This window comes from Argiope bruennichi, chromosome 8 (genome assembly GCF_947563725.1).
Source record: "Argiope bruennichi chromosome 8, qqArgBrue1.1, whole genome shotgun sequence".
Lineage (NCBI taxonomy): Eukaryota > Metazoa > Arthropoda > Arachnida > Araneae > Araneidae > Argiope > Argiope bruennichi.
The window spans coordinates 109,054,335-109,074,107 of NC_079158.1; the positions used below are offsets into that span (position 1 = coordinate 109,054,335).

At 31.6% G+C, this 19,773-nt stretch overlaps 1 protein-coding gene across 1 annotated transcript in view; it reads right to left on the minus strand.

The window, feature by feature from the left end:
- Positions 1 to 15,613, minus strand: part of LOC129980536 (long-chain fatty acid transport protein 1-like) — a 49,591-nt gene extending 33,978 nt beyond the window's left edge. The window contains exons 1-4 of the mRNA XM_056090875.1: positions 15,350 to 15,613; positions 4,626 to 4,776; positions 2,327 to 2,564; positions 462 to 641 (exon numbers count right to left, since the gene is read on the minus strand). Of these exons, the coding sequence (XP_055946850.1) occupies positions 462 to 641; positions 2,327 to 2,564; positions 4,626 to 4,776; positions 15,350 to 15,483 (703 nt within the window). The 5' untranslated portion in view covers positions 15,484 to 15,613. The remainder of the gene's footprint in view (positions 1 to 461; positions 642 to 2,326; positions 2,565 to 4,625; positions 4,777 to 15,349) is intronic.
- Positions 15,614 to 19,773: the final 4,160 nt, after the last annotated feature.

A 19,773-nucleotide genomic window follows, 5' to 3' on the forward strand; every position in this document is an offset into this window, starting at 1 on the left:
CTTATCTAAATATAAAATTTGATCCAAATCAATAGAGCCGTTTTCGAGATACACGAAATAAATAAATTTATATATACACAAGAATTTCTCATTTAAAGTTAAAAGATATCAGATTTTCGGTGTTAATTTTGTACAGTACAAATCAGTGAATTAAAAGTCTTGATTCAATATTTCCTGGTTGTCATAGTTTCTAAAGTGCATTTAAGTCCAGATGACATCAGACGTTGGACAAACAAAGTTAGACTTGCTGGTGCAAATGATAATTTGGGACATTTCTTTTTAGCATTTCCCAGGCTTTAGAGATGGATTTTGGTGTAGTCATCTTAGATGCTGAAACTCAGAACTATGCGCACAGAACTACTATTGAATTCCTACTGATCGAATTATGCTATTATCATACTTGCTTTAAACCAAAGAATAGAAGGTTGGCTCAAAGAATAGAGGTTTATATAAAAAATTACCGTTGAATCCAGTTCTGTGTTTCTTTTGGTCTACTGGACAGATGGGAGCTTCCTCTAAAGCAACATTTAAGGATTTAGCGGGAAAGGAAATGAATGTTTGTGGTGATGCCCCATGTTCAGTGAAACAATAAAATTCCATTTGATCTCTGTTCTTAAAAAATTGTCTTGCATCTTTCACAACTGCCAGAAAAAAAAATGAAAAATCATTGAATCATTGAAAATGAAAAATAGCGATTACTAAATTATTAAAAAGAAATAAATACAAAATATATTCTTCAAACAAACGAATCGACAATCATTCTCTTTATAAATTAATTAATATAGAAATTGTTACAAAACGAATACACTTCTTAGGGCTGCCCAAATGAAAAGTGGATATTTGCGATTGCGTCAAACTGCAGCTACCGAAAAGGGATATAAAAGGTGGTAGGAGGAGTGCACTGCATACGGCATTCAACAGTGAAAGCTATTGGTATTGGAGGAAATGGGTCGAAAGTAAACTCTTGGTATACATGGATGTTTTTTCAGATCGGAACAGCGCGCGGTAATACGGTTCTTGATTCATCGATTACCTTGAATCATTCTTGATAGATTTCCTGCCCCAAGATAGATGCCCTTGATAGATTTTCTGCCCTATCAATTCAATGCAATACTGTGGCGAAACTACGGAAAGCAATCAAAAGCAAACGGCCAGGCCTTCTCACACAAGTGATCCTTCGCCATGAGAATGCCTGCCTATATATCTCTCGGAAACTCTGACCACGTTAAAAGAAAAAATTTTCGGGAAAAATTCCGTACAGTTCGGATTTGTCGCCCTGTAACTTCCACATCTGTGGGCCACTTAAAAGAGCATTAGACAGGACGCATTTTCATTTGGACACCGAAGTTAAGGAAGCTGTGCAAGACTTCCTCAAGAATCGGCCACCATTTTTCTTCAGAAAGACATAGACCTGCATTAGAGGGGACACATTTTCATTCGGACACCGAAGTTAAGGAAGCTGTGCAGGACTTCCTCAAGAATCGGCCACCATTTTTCTTCAGAAAGACATAGACCTGCTACCTAAACGACGGGACTTGTGCTACGAACGCCCATGCCAATTTATTTTGATTTCCAATGAAGGTATTCTTTTCGTTCAAACCTGTCCACTTTTCATTTAGGCAACCTAATATTAACCAATCAAGCGAAACGGAAACGATACAGACAAATCAAGCCTGCTCTCACTTGATTATTTTAGCAACTGTATTCTGTTTATATCAATTACTATATCAATCAAGCCAAACAGAAACGATACAGACAAATCAAGCCTGGTCTGACTTGATTATTTTAGCAATTGTATTCTGTTTATATCAATTACTATATCAATCAAGCCAGACAGAAACGATACAGACAAATCAAGCCTGCTCTCACTTGATTATTTTAGCAACTGTATTCTGTTTATATCAATTACTATATCAATCAAGCCAAACAGAAACGATACAGACAAATCAAGCCTGGTCTGATTTGATTATTTTAGCAACTGTATTCTGTTTATATCAATTACTATATCAATCAAGCCAGATAGAAACGATACAGACAAATCAAGCCTGGTCTGACTTGATTATTTTAGCAACTGTATTCTGTTTATATCAATTATTATATCAATCAAGCCAGACAGAAACGATACAGACAAAACAAGCCCAGAACACTTTTATTCTCAGTTTAGAAATTCCATTTTTTAGAAAGTTTACTAAAAAAGTTTAATTTACGTCAAAAACAACAGTTATGTGCAAGAATAATAGGTGCTTGACCAATAATACTACTTTTGAATCTATTTTGTATTCAGGAGATTTTAATGTAGTGAAAGAGAAAAAAAAACAGTCCTTACTCTCTGAAAAATTGCAACCAAATATCAGCGCTTTAGCATTAATACAGTTGATGGAGTGACCCAAAGATTCTTTTTTCAAGTTGGTGTTAATCAGCGCAGTAACGACGCCAATTTTAGATAATCCAAGCCAAATACAGACATACTCAGGACAATTATCCAACAGTAACGCAACCTCGTCTTCCTTTACGTATCCTTGAGAAAGGAAATAATTGGCGATTTTATTGCTGTATTCATCTACCTGAAAGAACGGAAATACCACTGAATAAAATAAAAACGGCAGTAAGAATTAGTTTTAAACATATCGTGTAACCTCAATTCAAAGAAAATCTTAATCACATGACAAGCATAATTACGCATTTTTAACATACATCAAATTTCCACTTATGCCATTATTGTGCTTTTTAAGTCAAGACCTTTTTACTTTCTGAATGGTATTAGTGTATTCCAATACTCAATTGACATAGTGTGTTTTATAATGAATCATATGAAAATGAATCTGTTGAAAACCGTGATGTCTCCTTTCAGTTATTTGTTCAGTAAAATATAAGAAGATCCCATATAAAAAGGAAACGATGGTTTTAGCGACATTTGTCCACGTAGAAGATTTCTATGATGAATAGCTGAATGTAGGAGTACTGTGGGTAGAAATCTGGGATAAAAGAAAGTGAGCATAACTTAAGCAAAACAAAAACAAACGAGGTGTAATGGACTCGGTTAAACAGCCTCAATTTGTAAAAATTTCTTTTTTGTCTGTCTGTGTTTAGTTTAATTATATTAACGTCCCGGTTTAAAGCAATACTAAGGCTATTTTGGGACGGATCTCGTAATTTTGAACCACAGTCAGATGACGAGGACGACACCTGAGCAGGCACCCCTCCCCCTCACCAGCGGGAGGACGTTTGGCCCTGACGGATTTAACATGCAACAGATCCCCCTTGCACGACGTTCTTCGGTGGAATCGGGTCTCGAACCTGATTATTATTTGATTGTATTACAGCTGAAGCTCAGAAATATTTAATATATGGTAAATATAACCTCATACACAGAAAGGCTATTTATTTTCTTTTCTCTGTGAGGATTAATGGGAATTTGTGTCTATCCTATATATTTCTATAGCCGCCTTTGGCGACCAGCCGGTCCGCCAATCTTAATGTTCGTTAAAATTTTAATAATTAAATATTTTATGCAATTCCTACTTTAATAGCTTCTTCAGCAAAATATTTTAAAACTTCACATTTTGATAGTCATATAATTCACTCATAATATTATAAACGCCTTCAGTCATAACGTAATATGTATCTCTCTAATTTTCTGTTAGTTCCCGTAGAATTTATACTACAAATTAAAGTGGAAAGCATTTTTTTTAATAATATGATTACTGAAAACAGAGTCACTGAGCATTTAAACCTTATGGGCACTAAAGAATATCTTTCTTAATTTATGTAATATCTCAAGAATTTGTCAACAAAATTTTTTCAGATTCATCTTGAGCAGGTATATTAATTAACAATGTTTAATTTTAAATGTATCAAACACTAAGAAAATAAACAGAATCGTTTAAAATAATCGGTCGAACACAGGTTAAAAAATTACTTAAAAAACGATGAACTTAAACTAACATAAATACAATTTAATTACAAAAGCATGCAACTAACCTAAAAATAATTTAAATCGAGTCCGCTTCCGTTGAAATGTAAACAATCAGAATTCAATGCGCATGCGTGAATTTCGTGAAATGCGTGAATTTTTCTACGCCAGTTGGGGTAACGCTATGTAGATTAGAAATTTTTAATTTCCTTTAATCTGTTTTATTTTAATTCAAAAGTACTTCAGAATAAATCTGAAAGATCGATTAATTAGCAATGTTTAATTTTAAATGCATCAAACATTAAGAAAATAAATAGAATCGTTTCAAATAATTAGCCGAAAAATCTTAAGCCTAGCCTCATGACTGTTGGGAAAAAAAAAAAAAAAAACTCAAGCCGTACTCTTTTGGCGGTGGGGAAAATGGAAAGATTTTTTTGGCGGGAAAGTTAGTTTGTAATTAATAATTAAAATTCTAATTAAAAATTCAAAAAAAGGGCTATCCTATCTTTTAAGTTAGATCAAACTGCACATGGTGTGCAAATTTGATTAAAATCGGTTAAGCAGTTTAGGAGTCCATCGCGGACAAACAACGTGACACGTAATTTATATATATTAAGATAGTGTACTCTAATAATTATATTTATTGAAATACTCTTCCTTTTAAATTTACCCTACATGTATGCTTAAACTAAAAAAAGAAATACATATTTACCATCTGATAAGTCCATTTCTCGTCTTGAAAAATGAAACATGTCCTATCTTTATACTTTTGGCAAGTCATACGAAAGTGATGAACAATGGACATGTCCAAACGATGGCTTCTATTTATTGAAGACAGCATCTTCAAATAGAGGTATGAGCTTCTAAAGAATACAAACAGAACTCGTAAAAATTAAAATATACCAATAAATTTCATTTTATAGTATTACTAGCCGCCTTTGGCGATCAGCTGGTTCGTAAGTATTAATTCTCGCTGATATGCTCAATTAATATTTTATGTAATTTGTTCTCATAATAGGTTTTTCAGCAAAATATTTTTAAGCTTCAATTTTTTTTTAATATTATTCATTTATACTATTATGTAGACCTTAGGCCTTTCTGCTCATTGTACTACGTATCTCTCTCTAATTTTCTATTAGAACCCGTAAAATTCAATCTTAAATTAAAGTGGAAATGATGAAACTGCAATTAATATAAAGACGTTTTTTTTTTAGTTAATCCAATCATATCTTTAGAGAAAAAAAATATGCGAACTGATAGCAGAGTCGTGCGGCATTGAAGTCTTATGTGCACTACAGAATAATTTCCACAATTTATAATATTTCAAAGAATTATTCAACGAAAATTTCAAGGATTCAGTGAAAAATTCAGTTTTTAGCTGTATTTTTAGAAGGATATAAATAGTGCAATAATAAATTTTTTTTTTCGCTTTATAAATATTTTTTTTTAAATTATGAAGTTTAAATTTCAGACAGTCCTTTGGTCCTAAGGAATCGTATTCTGCAAAATATTCTTGACATTCCAACTTTTAAATAAATAAATAAATAGTTTATCTTCTACGTTCAAATCTGACTGATTTATTCAGTTTAGAATATTACAATATTAGAACAATCGACATTTTCATAATCCAAGACAATCACTCACGAGAAACTCTGGGAGATGATTGGTTTCTTTGAGATGGTCAATGAAGTGAACTAATATCACCCATTTTTATAGAATAATGACATTGAAATTTTCATAAATTTGTAGAGGGTTGATTAATCCTTAAATATTATTTATCATAATCTGACTCAATGTAAGGGTTTCGAAGCAATCACTCTACATTTATTATCAAAAATACAACTTTATTTCACAACCAACATCGCGCTTTATCGCTAAGAGCTACTCTGCATATATTCTTCCCGCTCTTTGTGAGGTTGGAAATGCTGAGTCATACTGCGCCTTAATGTGATTGGATGATTAACGGAGATGAAACATACGTCACACTTTGGCGCGCTCTCCCCTAGAGAATTAGAACAATCGCTAGAGGTGGTGTATAAAAAGCATTTATATGCAATGCGAAATTGACATAGGCACAGCTTATAAATAATTTTAGGATATGCAAAATGAATGAAAATAATAATATAGGCAAATGTATTGAGAATAATAATATATTCAAGAATATTGAGAATGATAATGTATGCAAGAATATTAAGAATGATAATGTATGCAAAATTCAGTTTGATTATGAAATAATACTAGAATACTGGTTGCATTTATACAATATAGTCAGTAACTAGATGCTTGGGACATCTGACCGTACGTCCGCATCTATGATAGTGAACGGTTTAATAGGGTTTGGTGGAACAGATGAAAGATTCGTTGAGATTGAGAAAGTTCTGGTTCATCAGTATCGTCTGCGAGTAGATAAGTAGGTTTTACTCGATTAATTGATACGGTACTATGATTTCCTTTTAAATCAATAATGAAATTTTTATTGTTGTTGTTGTTTCTAATGGCATTTGCCATGGACAAGCTCGCTGAAGAAGTCATCCATTTTAAGTCGAGGGTGCGTCTTTTGTTTTAGTAGCACCAACTAGAGCCAAGAGTGCGTCTTAGCTACTCACGCATCACATTCCTTGCACAGCCCCTTTTTACAAGGGGGCACATTCACACACCTCACAGATAGAACACAAATGAAGAACAACCCTGCCCGAACCGGGACTCACACCCAGGGCACCCAAATCACGGGGAAGACGCGCTACCCCTATGCCAGGACGCCGTCGGAAATTTTTATTGTTTCTACTAATAACCAAGGTTGGTCCAGTATAAGGTGGTCAGAGGAGGATTAATCTTATCTGATCTTAAGAAAATATATGAATATTTTTTCGATGAGGGATTGACATAAACTTTTGGGATGCCATGAAGGGCAGTGGAAGCAGAATTCAAAGACCTCATTGTGTTTATTAAATTAGTCACATAAGTGGGGTTAATGGTTTGATTGATAGAAACGCTTGTCACAAGATCGGAAGGTAATCGTAAGGTAGTATCATAAACCAGTTGTAGAAAGGTAGCTTTAATATCTTCCTTAAGCGCTGAGCGCAAAACTATTAGAAATATTTCGATCCATTTCCTGTTGTTATGTGCCTTAAGAGCACTTTTAAGACGCCTATGAAATCTCTCAATTGTCCCATTTGCCTGAGGATGATAGGAAGCACTGAAAATTCTTTTGCAGCCTAACATGCGAGTAAGTTCTCTGAAAAGATTCGATTGGAAATCTGTACTTTGTAATTATGACTGGACATCCAAATCTGGAAATCCAACCAAGCATTAAGGCACGAGCAGTTGTTTTCGCAGTCATATCAGGCGTTGGGATCACTTCAGGCCATCTAGTGAATCTATCAATGATGGTCATACAGAATTGGTTGCCTTCGGAAAAAGGGAGAGGACCTATAAAATCTGTATGCATGTGGGAAAAGCGGTCATCTGGTAGAGCAAATGCGCTTATGGTAAGTTTTGTATGCCGCGTCACTTTAGCTCGTTGGCATTTAACACAGCTGCGAACCATAGATTTTATATCCTTGCACATACCAGGCCATACGAATCGCTTAGCGATTAATTCGATAGAGGCTGAAATTCCTGAGTGAGAGAAAACAATGGTGTGTTTTAAAAATTCGTTGCCGCATTTTTTAGGAACAAAAGATCGGCTGTTTTTGACAATATAGGCGAATGTCCTCAAGAGGGAAATACTGTTCCTCAATTTTTAAGGAGGAATTATTAGACTAATCTTTATTACTGGCGATCGTTTTAATTCTCTCAGAGAGAGCACGCCAAATTTATGAGCTTTAGCGTTTGATTTAGTTTGTTGGAGTGCAACACTTTTTATTTAAAATATTAGCATCTTAAGATGGTTTTGTTAAATATGATTCACAGGGCAGAGGATATATGTAAAAATTTAAAATTCGTAATTCATAAGCATTCATTGACCGAAATGATATAAAATAGAATTATTTCTTTCATTTAGACCATTTGTTAAGAGATGTACGTATATTACTAAAGGTTTACAAATTAGCTGTTAGGCTCCAATTAGAGTAGATATCGTGTACGTATTAAACAATATTTGGCTAACATGAAACTGTTTAATTGAATTAGCAATATAGGTATTGTGAAAAATCATAGAAAAGGTTTCCTTGCATTTACTTTATAAAAAAATATCATGTTTCATATTGATTTCATTTCATACAGACAAGTGCTGAAATTTACATTTTTATATGTTTAATTTGAAATAATATTAAATTTATTTTTGAATTTGAGCTTTTTTCAATCTTATTGCAGCGCGTTGATAAAAGTTAATATCTTCTCATTAACGTGCAACGTGCTCGTGCAGCTTAAAATGTTATTTTTATTTTTTGTAAAAGAAATTGTTGAAAAATATAATTAAATTATTTTTAAAAAATGCATTAAAAATAGAAATTTAATTTGTTGGTTAAAACATTAGTATCATCGAAAATATTATTTTTTAAACTTCAATATGATCTAAAAACCAATTTCGTGCAGTAATACTTTCGAAAGTTATAGCGGAAAAAATGCTAAAATTTCGCTTAATTTTTAATTAATTAAAATTCCAATTAAAAATTCAAAAAATTCTCTCTGAGGTGCACATTTACGACCTCCAAGATACGCATATGTCAAATTTGGTAGCTGTAGGTCAAACGGTCTGGCCTATAGAGAGCCAACACACACACACACACACACATACACACACATTGAGCTTTATTATAAGTATAGATAGAGCTTTATTATAAATATAAATAACAATTAGAAAAAATTTGATTTTTGATTTTCAAATTCAGAGTCTAGCAATGGGACCAGTGATAATAAAATTGCGCCCTTTACCTTTCAAATAAAGCTATAAAAATTCCTTAAAAATATTTATTGATTAAGAATAAAGTTACTACACATTCAAAGTTCGATAAGTGAATCTAACGCCTATCTCACGCCTATACATGATCCTTCAGATAATACTTCTTCACTGCAATTAAAAAATAATAGATAAAGTAGGGTTTATACAAAAACCGACTTTTTGAAAAACCGGTGTTTGAATTGAATATTTCCAAAACTGGAAATTTAACTGGAAAACAATATTTTACTGGAAAAGGACTCCTCGAAGAGAAACCAGTATTGATGTAAGGAAATTCATATTAAGATTATTTAAAAAAGAAAAATCTTATCGTGAAATAGCTGAAATTGTTGGTAGAAGCCACACTTGTGTCCGTAAAATCATTGTAAAATTTTAAAATGATGTATTGATTGAAAAAAAATGTGGAAAATGAAGGAAAGGTATTCTGAGTCATGTCGCAAAAAGGAAAATTTTGAAAGAAATCAAGATTGATCTTAAAGTGCAGTCAAACTTGCTGCAGAAACGTCTCAAATTATAAGCAGATGTGTAAATGCTGAAACTGTGCAAAATGTTATTAGACAAGCTGGATATCAAAGTCGAGAAGAATCGGATAAAATATCTTCAGATATCACCGAAAAGTTAGTCAAATTCGTACCACGATGTTTAGAGGTCATTGTAAAAACCAAAGGACATGCAACTAAATATTAACACTTTCTCTGTATGCGAGATATTACAAAATTTTCATTGATGTATTCTCAGTTTTTTGAGGCAAATCTCTGCATATGTTTATTTAAAATGCTTCTGAAATTTTTCATTTAGAAGTTTTTCATTGATTGTTCTTTATTTTTACTTTAAATTAAACCATTTGTTAAGTGTAAAAAGAAAAGGATGTTTGCATTTCTAGGAAATGTATTATTTATAATGAAATTCGGATTTATCAAGTAAAAGTACGGTGTATTCTCAATTCTGTATATATATATATATATATATATATATATATATATATATATATATATATATATATATATATATATATATATATATATATATATATATATATATATATATATACTAGCCGCCTTTGGCGACCAGCCGGTTCGCCAATCTTAATGTTCGTTAAAATTTTAATAATTAAATATTTTATGCAATTCCTACTTTAATAGCTTCTTCAAACTTTGATAGCCATATAATTCACTCATAACATTATAAAGGCCTTCAGTCATAACGTAATATGTATCTCTTTAATTTTCTGTTAGCTCCCGTAGAATTTATACTTTAAATTAAAGTGGAAAGGATTAATCTGCAATTAATATAATAATATTTTTTACTGAAACAAAGTATTTTTTGTAATATGATTACTGAAAACAGTCACTGAGTGTTTAAACTTTATGGGCCCTAAAGAATATCTTTCTTAATTTATGTAATATTTGAAGAATTCGTCAACAAAATTTTCTCAGATTCCTCATGAGCAGATCGATTCATTAACAATGTTTAATTTTAAATGCATCAAACATTAAGAAAATAAAACGAATCGTTTAAAATAATCGGTTGAAAACAGGTTAAAAAAAACTACTTAAAAAACGATGGACTTAAAATTATAAGCATATACAAAAAATATATAACTAACATAAATACAATTTAATTACAAAAGCATGCAACTAATCTAAAAATAATTTTAATCAAATCCGCCTCCTTGATAATATTTGTCAACAATCAGAACACAATGCGCATGCGTGAATCTTCAACGCCAGTTACGGTAACGCAAATGCGTGAATTTTTCTACGCCAGTTGGGGTAACGCTATGCAGATTAGACATTTTTAATTTCCTTTATTCTGTTTTATTTTAATTCAAAAGTACTTCAGAATGAATCTGAAACATGGATTAATTAACAATGTTTAATTTTAAATGCATCAAACATTAAAAAAATAAACAGAATCGTTTGAAATAATCGGCCGAAAAATCTTAAGCCTAGCCTGATTAGCGTGGGAAAAAAACTGAAGCCTTACGCATTTGGCGGTGGGGAAAATGGAGATTTTTTTTGGCGGGAAAGTTAGTTTTTAATTAATTGAAATTCTAATTAAAAATTCAAAAAAAGGGACCCCAGGTGCACATTCCCGACCTCCAAGGTATATATGTACCAAATTTGGTGGCTGTAGGTCAAACGGTCTGACCTGTAGAGTGCCAACACACACACACACACACACACACACACACACACACACATTGAGCTTTATATAAGTATAGATAAACCGAAAAAAATAAATTATTATTATTGACAGCATTTATATACATTTGAAAATAAAGCAAAACACTGAATTTTTCATTGAATCCGTGAAACTTTTGTTGAATAATTCTTTGAGATATTTTAAATTATGAAAATTATTCTGTAGTGCACATAAGACTTCAATACCAAACGACTCTGCTATCAGTTCGCATATTTTTTTCTTAAAGACATTCTTGAATTCAGTAAAAAAAGTATTTATATAAACTTTCATCATTTCCACTTTAATTTAAAATTGAATCTTACAGGGGCTGACAGAAAATTGGAAAGAGATGTGTAGTACAAGGATCAGAACGGCTTAAGGCCTACACAATATATATGTGCTTTAAAATATTTTGCTGAAAAAGTTATTATTAGACCAAGTTATATAAAATATTAATTCAAACTTTTAGCCGACATTAATACTGGCTAACCGGCTGATCGCCAAAGGCTAAAACAAGAAGCTAAAAAAATAATTCCAAATCTTTGAGTTTTAATTGTCCTGAACACCGTTATTCAACTAAGTATACACTAAACGGAAACTCTTTTGTACACACTTTTAGGAATTTTCTCTTTGCACAAGCGAAATACTTTTGAATCGTTACAGTACAATAATTATAACTATTAAAGCTGTATTCTGTATACGAAAAAAGCGAATAAAAGGGTTGCAGTTCAGCGAAACAGATGTTTAATAAAATCTATTCAAAAATAAATGGATTATTACCGCTTCTCCACCTGGAGGAAATAGTTTTCCGAGAGTTATGGTGAAATATGTTTAGTGATGACTTTCCACTTAACTGAATAGTTAAAGTAGGATATCAAAAATTTAAGTGTCAAATAGAACATTCATCATTTTTATGCATATCATTTCAAAATTCTTGACAGCCACCAGCTGCTTGTCTAGTATTGAAAACTGAGATAAAAATTTTATGATTGTATAAGCAAAATTATATAGCATTACGGAAATTCAGTTTTGTTTAGTTTAGTCCAGCTAATATTTAGTTTATAGTATGAATGCAATTATTAATCATTTATTTGGTCTGATTCTAAATTTTGTACAATAAGCAGAATTCTAATATTATACAGTATATACAAAAAAAAAAAAAAAAAAAAAAAAAAAAAAACAGTATACAAACTAATATATATAATATATTAATATAATTCTCAGAACATTAATATAATTCTTAATAATAAATCGGAAGATAATATGCATATTTCATATTAGTTCAAACTCTGCATCTGAAAGAGTATTTTTGTAAAAATTTCAAATATTCTTTTGAAAATCTGAGATTTTTACAATAAACAATTCTCGATTACGAAACAATTCTCGAAACAATCTACCTTTACGAAAATCCATGAAAGTATTGCTCAAAACAAATAAAATCATGCTTAAAAGTTTAAAATTACTATCTGCCTTCTGCGAAACAGATGAATCTAAATTCTTTTCTTCTTCATCAATTTATAACTTGCTCCTTAAATGCTCTTCAGGGTACATATTTTACATGGTCGAAATTGTGACAATTCGTGCAGTCTTTTTGGAGATATTCAAAAATGCGCAGATCTGAAAATGTCCGAATATTTTGATCATATTGTGTATTTATTATGTATGTATTATTTAGGATTTATTTGTGTATTTTAATTACTGTTTTTTATGTATTTTTTGCTCTGTAGATTAAGCATTAATTGCATTAAATTTTATGCTAAATTCAAATGTAGATGAAATACGAGACTCTATTTCAAAATATCGTAGCATGGTAATATTTCCAATTTTGTTTAACCATTTTTATTTTATTTTTAAAATTTACTCTAAATTATAGCGATAATTTGCACACACATAAAAAATATTTTAATATTATCGTAGAGCTCGGCAAGATAAAAACCTGCAACTAAAGCAAAGAAAGATATTGCAAAATATACCTAAAAATATTTAAAATTCATTAAAATTAATGATGAAATCAGTGAATGTTTTATCACTGATCAGTACAGTTTTATGTAACAATTCAAAACTGAATTTTTAAATTTCAAAATGAAGTTAAAAAAAAATTTTGTAAAATAATATACTTAGAAATGATTGAGTTAAATGTATTTTCTTCTGCATTTTTAGCACATAATAATGAAATTTCTGATGAATGAAAATAATTATTTAATTAATTAAAAATCTAAAATTCCATTTTGCATTTAATATGATGGCTACGTAAAATGCTACTTTATAAAAAAAATAAAAATTTTCAAATATTTCATTATTAAATTAATAAAATCCACCAATGTATTCCTGCAGTCCACAACTGTGCCAAATTAACTATTGAAAGTTTAAAAATGCACATCGCAACATGCATTACATTCCACTCTATGGTTCAGTACATGTATGCGTGTGTGCCAAGTACTTTCTAGTTACAGTACAATTTTTAATATTATCACATCATAATCAGCATGTGAAAGAAATTAATCACGTATAATCTAACTGCCATAGAAGCAAGTGTAATTGCGGATTACTGAATAATTATTTAAATTTTAAAGCAGTTATTTTTAGAAAAAGGAAAAGTTATACCATTTTATTATACACGCAACACTGTGTTTAGTTTAGTTATATTAACGTCCCGTTGTGAAGCAACACTAGGGCTATTTTAAGATGGACCTTGTAATTTCGAACCGCGGTCAGATGACGAGGACGACACCTGAGCTGGCACTTCTCTCTCCACACCTCATCACACCAGCGGGAGGACGTTTAGTCTGACGGATTTAACGTGCAACAGACCCCCTTACACGACGGTTTTCCGGTGGAATCGGGTCACGAACCTGAAACCCTACGGCTCACAAGCCGAGACCTTACCACCAGGCCACCGCGGCCTACGCAGCACTGTGATAAGAGAAAAAAGCAAATATATGATGGAGCTATTAAAAGAAATAAATCCTTCTATTAAACATGATCATTATAAAAATTTAAGATGAAGTTCGCATAACGGGACTTCAAATATAATTGTTAGAAGACATATTTCATATTGCAGAATAATCAATTTACATAAACTAATCATAAAAATCATTATAAAATCTTTAATAAAAATATGCGATAATAATGTTTTTCATGGGAAAAAAATCATGAGAAAATTGAATTTGGTGTAATTACTTTTTTCATTTGCCAAAATGATTAATTTCCTCAATCATGTAAAAATGTTAATAATAATAATGATAATTCTACAGATATGCCACTTTATATACTAGCCGCCTTTGGTGACCATCTGGCTTACCCAAAACCATTAATTGTATTTATTTCCAATTTAAGTTGTGCGCATAACTTCATTTTCATGATATCCCATATAAAAGTATTTTTGATCGTTAAATTGTATTAGATATTAAAATCGTATTAGTAATATCTTTGCAACTGTTCTATTGTTCTATTCACCTGTAATGAATTATCATAATAGAATCAAGTTCCATAACTTCATAATTTAAAAGTATAGTTGTCGGGTCTTTATATGTTTATACTTTCGCTTTACAGTAACTTCTCTTTCGTATTCATCTTGTAAACTACTCAGATATTAAACAGAATTCTTCTTACAAAGCTTCCAACAATCAGTCCACTGAGAGTTTGAAGAAACAATGAAAATCGTTTAAATTTCAGGACAACAAAAAATAGTGTTGAATTTAAGGCAAAAAATATTTGTTTATACTATCAAAATTCAATTTTTTTAAAAATAAACTATTTAACTGGTATCATTAAAAAGAAATTTGAGTATAAAGATGATATAAAAATCATATTTATATTGTAATATTTTTGGTAGTTATTACGGGAAAATTTTCCTTAAGTTTTAATTGATTAAATTTTCAAAAAAATTGAAATCCTTATAAAAATTTTAATAAAGATATATGATAAAGTTGTTTCTCATTAAAAAATCATTTGAAAACTGAATTTCGTGGTAATACACACAAGTTTTTAATAGCATACTTTTATCATCTATTGAAAATTACATATATTTTAAAATCATTTTCTTTTTCGTCCTAAATCTATAATTAATTTCTGTAGATATTGAGAAATATTGAAATCAATTATTTTTTCTGAAATTCATTATCAATTACTATTTAATTTTAATTTATTGACATAAATTAATATTTAATTTATTAAACTAAGTTTCTAAAATATTAATTTATTCTGTTGTCATCAAGAATACACAATGTAGAAAATTTGGAAATTCAACCCGTCAGGAAGTAAGTGGAAAATAAATTACAAAATTCCATTTTTAAAAAATAAAACAAATTAAGATAAACAAAAATGTGAAAAAAATATATATATATACTCACTTAATATCCCGTCCAAGTGTCAAGTATAAAATTCTCAAACTTGGCATCTCCACAGAAAAGAAATAAATCAAACCGAAAAAGATAAGAAGGATCAGGAATAAAATGAAGCCTATTAAATAAATTATCGAATCCATGCTCAAGAAAAAATAAACTTATATCTCATTGTATTCATATATAAAATCGTTAGATTCAACTTTCTCAGAAAAATCATTCAGTCCAAGAGAATATCAAAAAGTCCGAACAGCGATTGTTATGCTAACTGGAGATAAGTTTCAAGTTTGAGATGTCAGCAATTTAACAACAGGTGGCCAGGATTTCAATATATGGCGCCATTTTTCGCATATAAAACGGCAATAACACAAGAGAAAACGAGTTTCTAGAAACAAAATCTGGTGCTTAATGAATTTCAAAACATATTTACTTCGGAAATTGGAAGTAATTAAAGTATATCGTCGGTCACAATGTAAAAGGTGGTATTATAAAATTCTTGGTTGAAATCTATATGTAGGTACTTCTTGCTCTCGCCAACCCATCAATATTAAAAATCGATATGACTATTAAGGTAAATAATACAATGAAGAAGTAATACTTAAAATTATTTGCTTGATGTTTAAATGAGTTATTACTTTACTTTTTATTATAAAGAAAATATTATATACGTCAAAATACTCGAATACGAGGTTATGATAAACCTACCCTTTCAGATCTCTCTGATTTCGTATAACTCTATTTCTGGTATTATGTCTATCTATCAGTCAGTGAGTTTTTCTGTTTGTCTGTAAACCCAAAAACTTAAATACGCTTTTAGCTAGACCAATGAAATTTGGTCTATGGATTCACGACTATATTTGTAGGTTTCTATAAAATTTTGCGTGAAATCCACTCACAGAAAGTCTGGCTTACGATTAACAAAAAGCTGCGAAGATAAAATTTGGTATACAGATGCAAATGTATAAAAATGTAAAAAGTATGTAAATAAGTATCTACATCTAAAATGTAGAAATCAAATTTTGGACCAAATCTGTCAAAGGTTCGATTGTCTCTGTCGGTATGTTTTTTCTCATGCTTGTAAACGTTATAACTCATAAACGGAATATCTTAAATCATTAGAATTTAGCACGTTGGCTTGTGACTACGATTATAATTTCGCGTCCAATTTTGGCTCTTATTCGGCAAAAAGGCATTCAAAATACATATTTGCATATTAGGTCTAGTAAAAATATTAGATTCACAACAAAGATCTTTATTCGGAACTATTGTTCGCTTAATTCCATGTAAAGTTTTTGCGGTCTTGCCTGAAGTCCATAATGTTACGAATCATCGGGTTCACCTGTATGGTGTTTACCATACACACCATACACCCACTACAGGCCTCAGTAATACAACACACAGCAGGCCTCGGTAAAAAACAACAACGACGTTTATTTAACACGAAGACACAAACACAAAGACGACAAATATTTACAGCCGAGACGAACACAGGACAGCAAACAGTAGCCCACAAGTAGTAATCGACCACAGCACACAAATGGCATTTATGGTCTTGTCTAAGGTTCATAATTTCATATTAGGGTTGAAAAAGGGATAACATATTGTTACGGATTAGCGGGTTCGTTTGTAGTGGGTGTATGGTGTGAAAACACAATCAGCAAGCCTCAGTAGAAAACGACGTTTATTTACACGAAGAACACGAGTCCACAGAAGAGACAAATACAAAGACGACAACTATAAACAGCCGAGACGAACACACAGTAGCCCACAAGTAGTAATCGACCACAGCACACAAAGCGGCCAGACAGAATCCAGCAGGAGAGCGGATCCTCGGAGCTTCGCACTACGGTTTCTACAAATGGCTGAAACACTCCTCTGTCTCTTCGCTTTAAATGTGTCCAACTGCCGACTCACTACCACAAGACTGGCTACTCCACACACAATTTGATGCTGCTTCCACAGTGGACAACAGGGCTCGGCACACAGCTCAGTTCAACAATAGCTTGCGCTCCACACAACGATGGCACTTCGCCGTTGCTTCGCTATTCTCTCGAAGACTCGTTACTTGTCTATGATTCCGACTTCTCGCAGCTTGAAACTGCCGTCCTTTTATAGTTCCCGGGAGGCGGGCCGAGTATCTTCTAGGCCAATCAGGCGTATCTCGGTTCCTAATGGACGGATCGTTAAAATTCTCGAAGTTTCCGATATTATCTATTTTGTCACCAAAGTCGACGAAGCTCTGGGATCACTGGCTCGACACCCGAGCAGCATCCAATACAGTCTTTCCAGTGATAGAACTAACCGTGCTGGAAAGCAACTTTACAGGCTTGTAACAATATTTTTATGCGGGTCTTTGCGGGGGGATAGACTTTAATTGGAGAACATACAATAAAGTTTCGGGTAATTGCTCCCGCTGGTTACCAAAGGATTCATACATGTGTTTTTTTTATCCCTTATATTATGAACATTCGCATCCATCTTGATTTTGGGCTTTTGCATCCCTTAATGATACAGAAAGGATCAGTTAGTGAATTTCAACCAAATGGAATTTAAATATAACGACTTTTTGCGCAGTAAGCAATGATACGCTAAATAATCGTTATTATTATTTTTTAATTCTTGCATTAATTCAAATATCAGAAAAATAGATAACAGAAAAGTGTATACATAATTGAGCGGATATATCTTTACTTTTCTTATTTCTGTTGCAAAATAAGTATTAAAACAAAAACTAACAAAAATTGTTCTTTTTAGGGGGAGGGGTGATTGTCATTATTATTTCAAATATTGCTTCCATATGAGCGATGGTTCATGAAAAATACGGATCAGAAGTGACACAAACATTATTTTTTGATAAAAATAATTGTAAACATCGCACAACTTTGTACTTTCTGCAGAGCAGTTTCACGACAGCGATTTTTTTTAGACATTCACTTTAAACAAGAAAGCGGTATCATGCTAAAATGAAACACGTTTGGGCGTATTGTTAAATAAAATGGCAATAATAAGATTTCTCGTGTATCTAGTAAGTTCAAGGTTTGAAATAACTATAGTGATAGTTATGGGTTATACTAGTGAGGGTTTTTTCAGCTAATAATTCAGTTTTTATTTACGCATTTCTTTTTCTCTTAACTAACACAATTATTTGAATCATTCTCCATATACGTATATTGAATCACTCCCAATATATTAAATAGTGTTACAAATCTATAATACCACATCCCTGCCAGTGAATATCATTGCTGAAACGTGAGATTTACAGAGATTCTCTCAAATTGAGTGATTCCCAACGATAAGCTAGGTGACTTTGGTTACTAAAATGAAGGTTCTAGAAAATACAAGAATTTCGTTTCTATCTCTAAGAAACAAACAGCTAGAGATTTTTCTGGAAAACTCCATGCCTAGTCGGAAAAATTATATAAATTTGAGGATTTGAAAAGTTTCATTTGATTCTCTTTTTGGAGTGTTGATCGCGGAGAGAGCTCTCCAGCTGTGTCCTCTTAGAGCCATTAATTGCCATTTTTTATTAGCAATTATTTCTTATTAGTAATTCTTATTAAACATTTTTCAGCTTTTGGTTCTCAGTTTTTACAAGTGACCTTCTATGAGGGCCCCTTTAACCGTGTTTTATTATTTGTGTGTCGTATCCCTCGATGATAGTACGGAGAATTTCAGGTATGATGATTGGTTCTCGCCATTCTGGTGGATTTGCCTTCTGCTGATGATATCACCAGCCTCCTGTCGGAGAGGTTGTATCGTGGCGAGTGATGGCCCTCAAGACTCAATCATAATTCCTGTCTATGCAGATGTAAAATCATTCAATATATAATAATCACAATACTGCTTGAAATTTTCATTGTACATAAAAACTTGTTCAATCAATGCATTATTACTAAAAATTGAATTAAATTTTAGCAATGGATTTAAATATTATATGCAAGATTAAACAACTGATAGTTAAATTTAGGTGTCTAAAAGAATTAGAATTGCTTAGTTCAGCAGTGCTATGCCCATGATATCCATGTTTATAGGAAATAATCCGGTGAAAATAATTATATATTTTATATAAACAAATCCGATTTCAATTATTGTCATAAGTAGTTTATTAATAACAAAAACAATGCATATACAGTAGCGGGGGAAAAAAAAGGTATTCTTTCCGGAAACCACCCAGTTTTATTCTGGCATCACTCATCCTAAATCATAAAAGAGATATCGTTCGAAAGGAATTAGAGTATTCTTAAAAGATTTTTAAATTGAAAATTTCATAAGGTGTCGTCTATATACTGAAATAAGAACAAACTTCAAAATTTCCAATGGCAAAACCCCTTTTTAACATCAAATTCCAAAACTACATCAAAATTCTTCCTGGAAATGCCATTTCCTGGGTCTATTTCTATTGAAATTATGAGCTCTCTAAATTGTGAACTTTT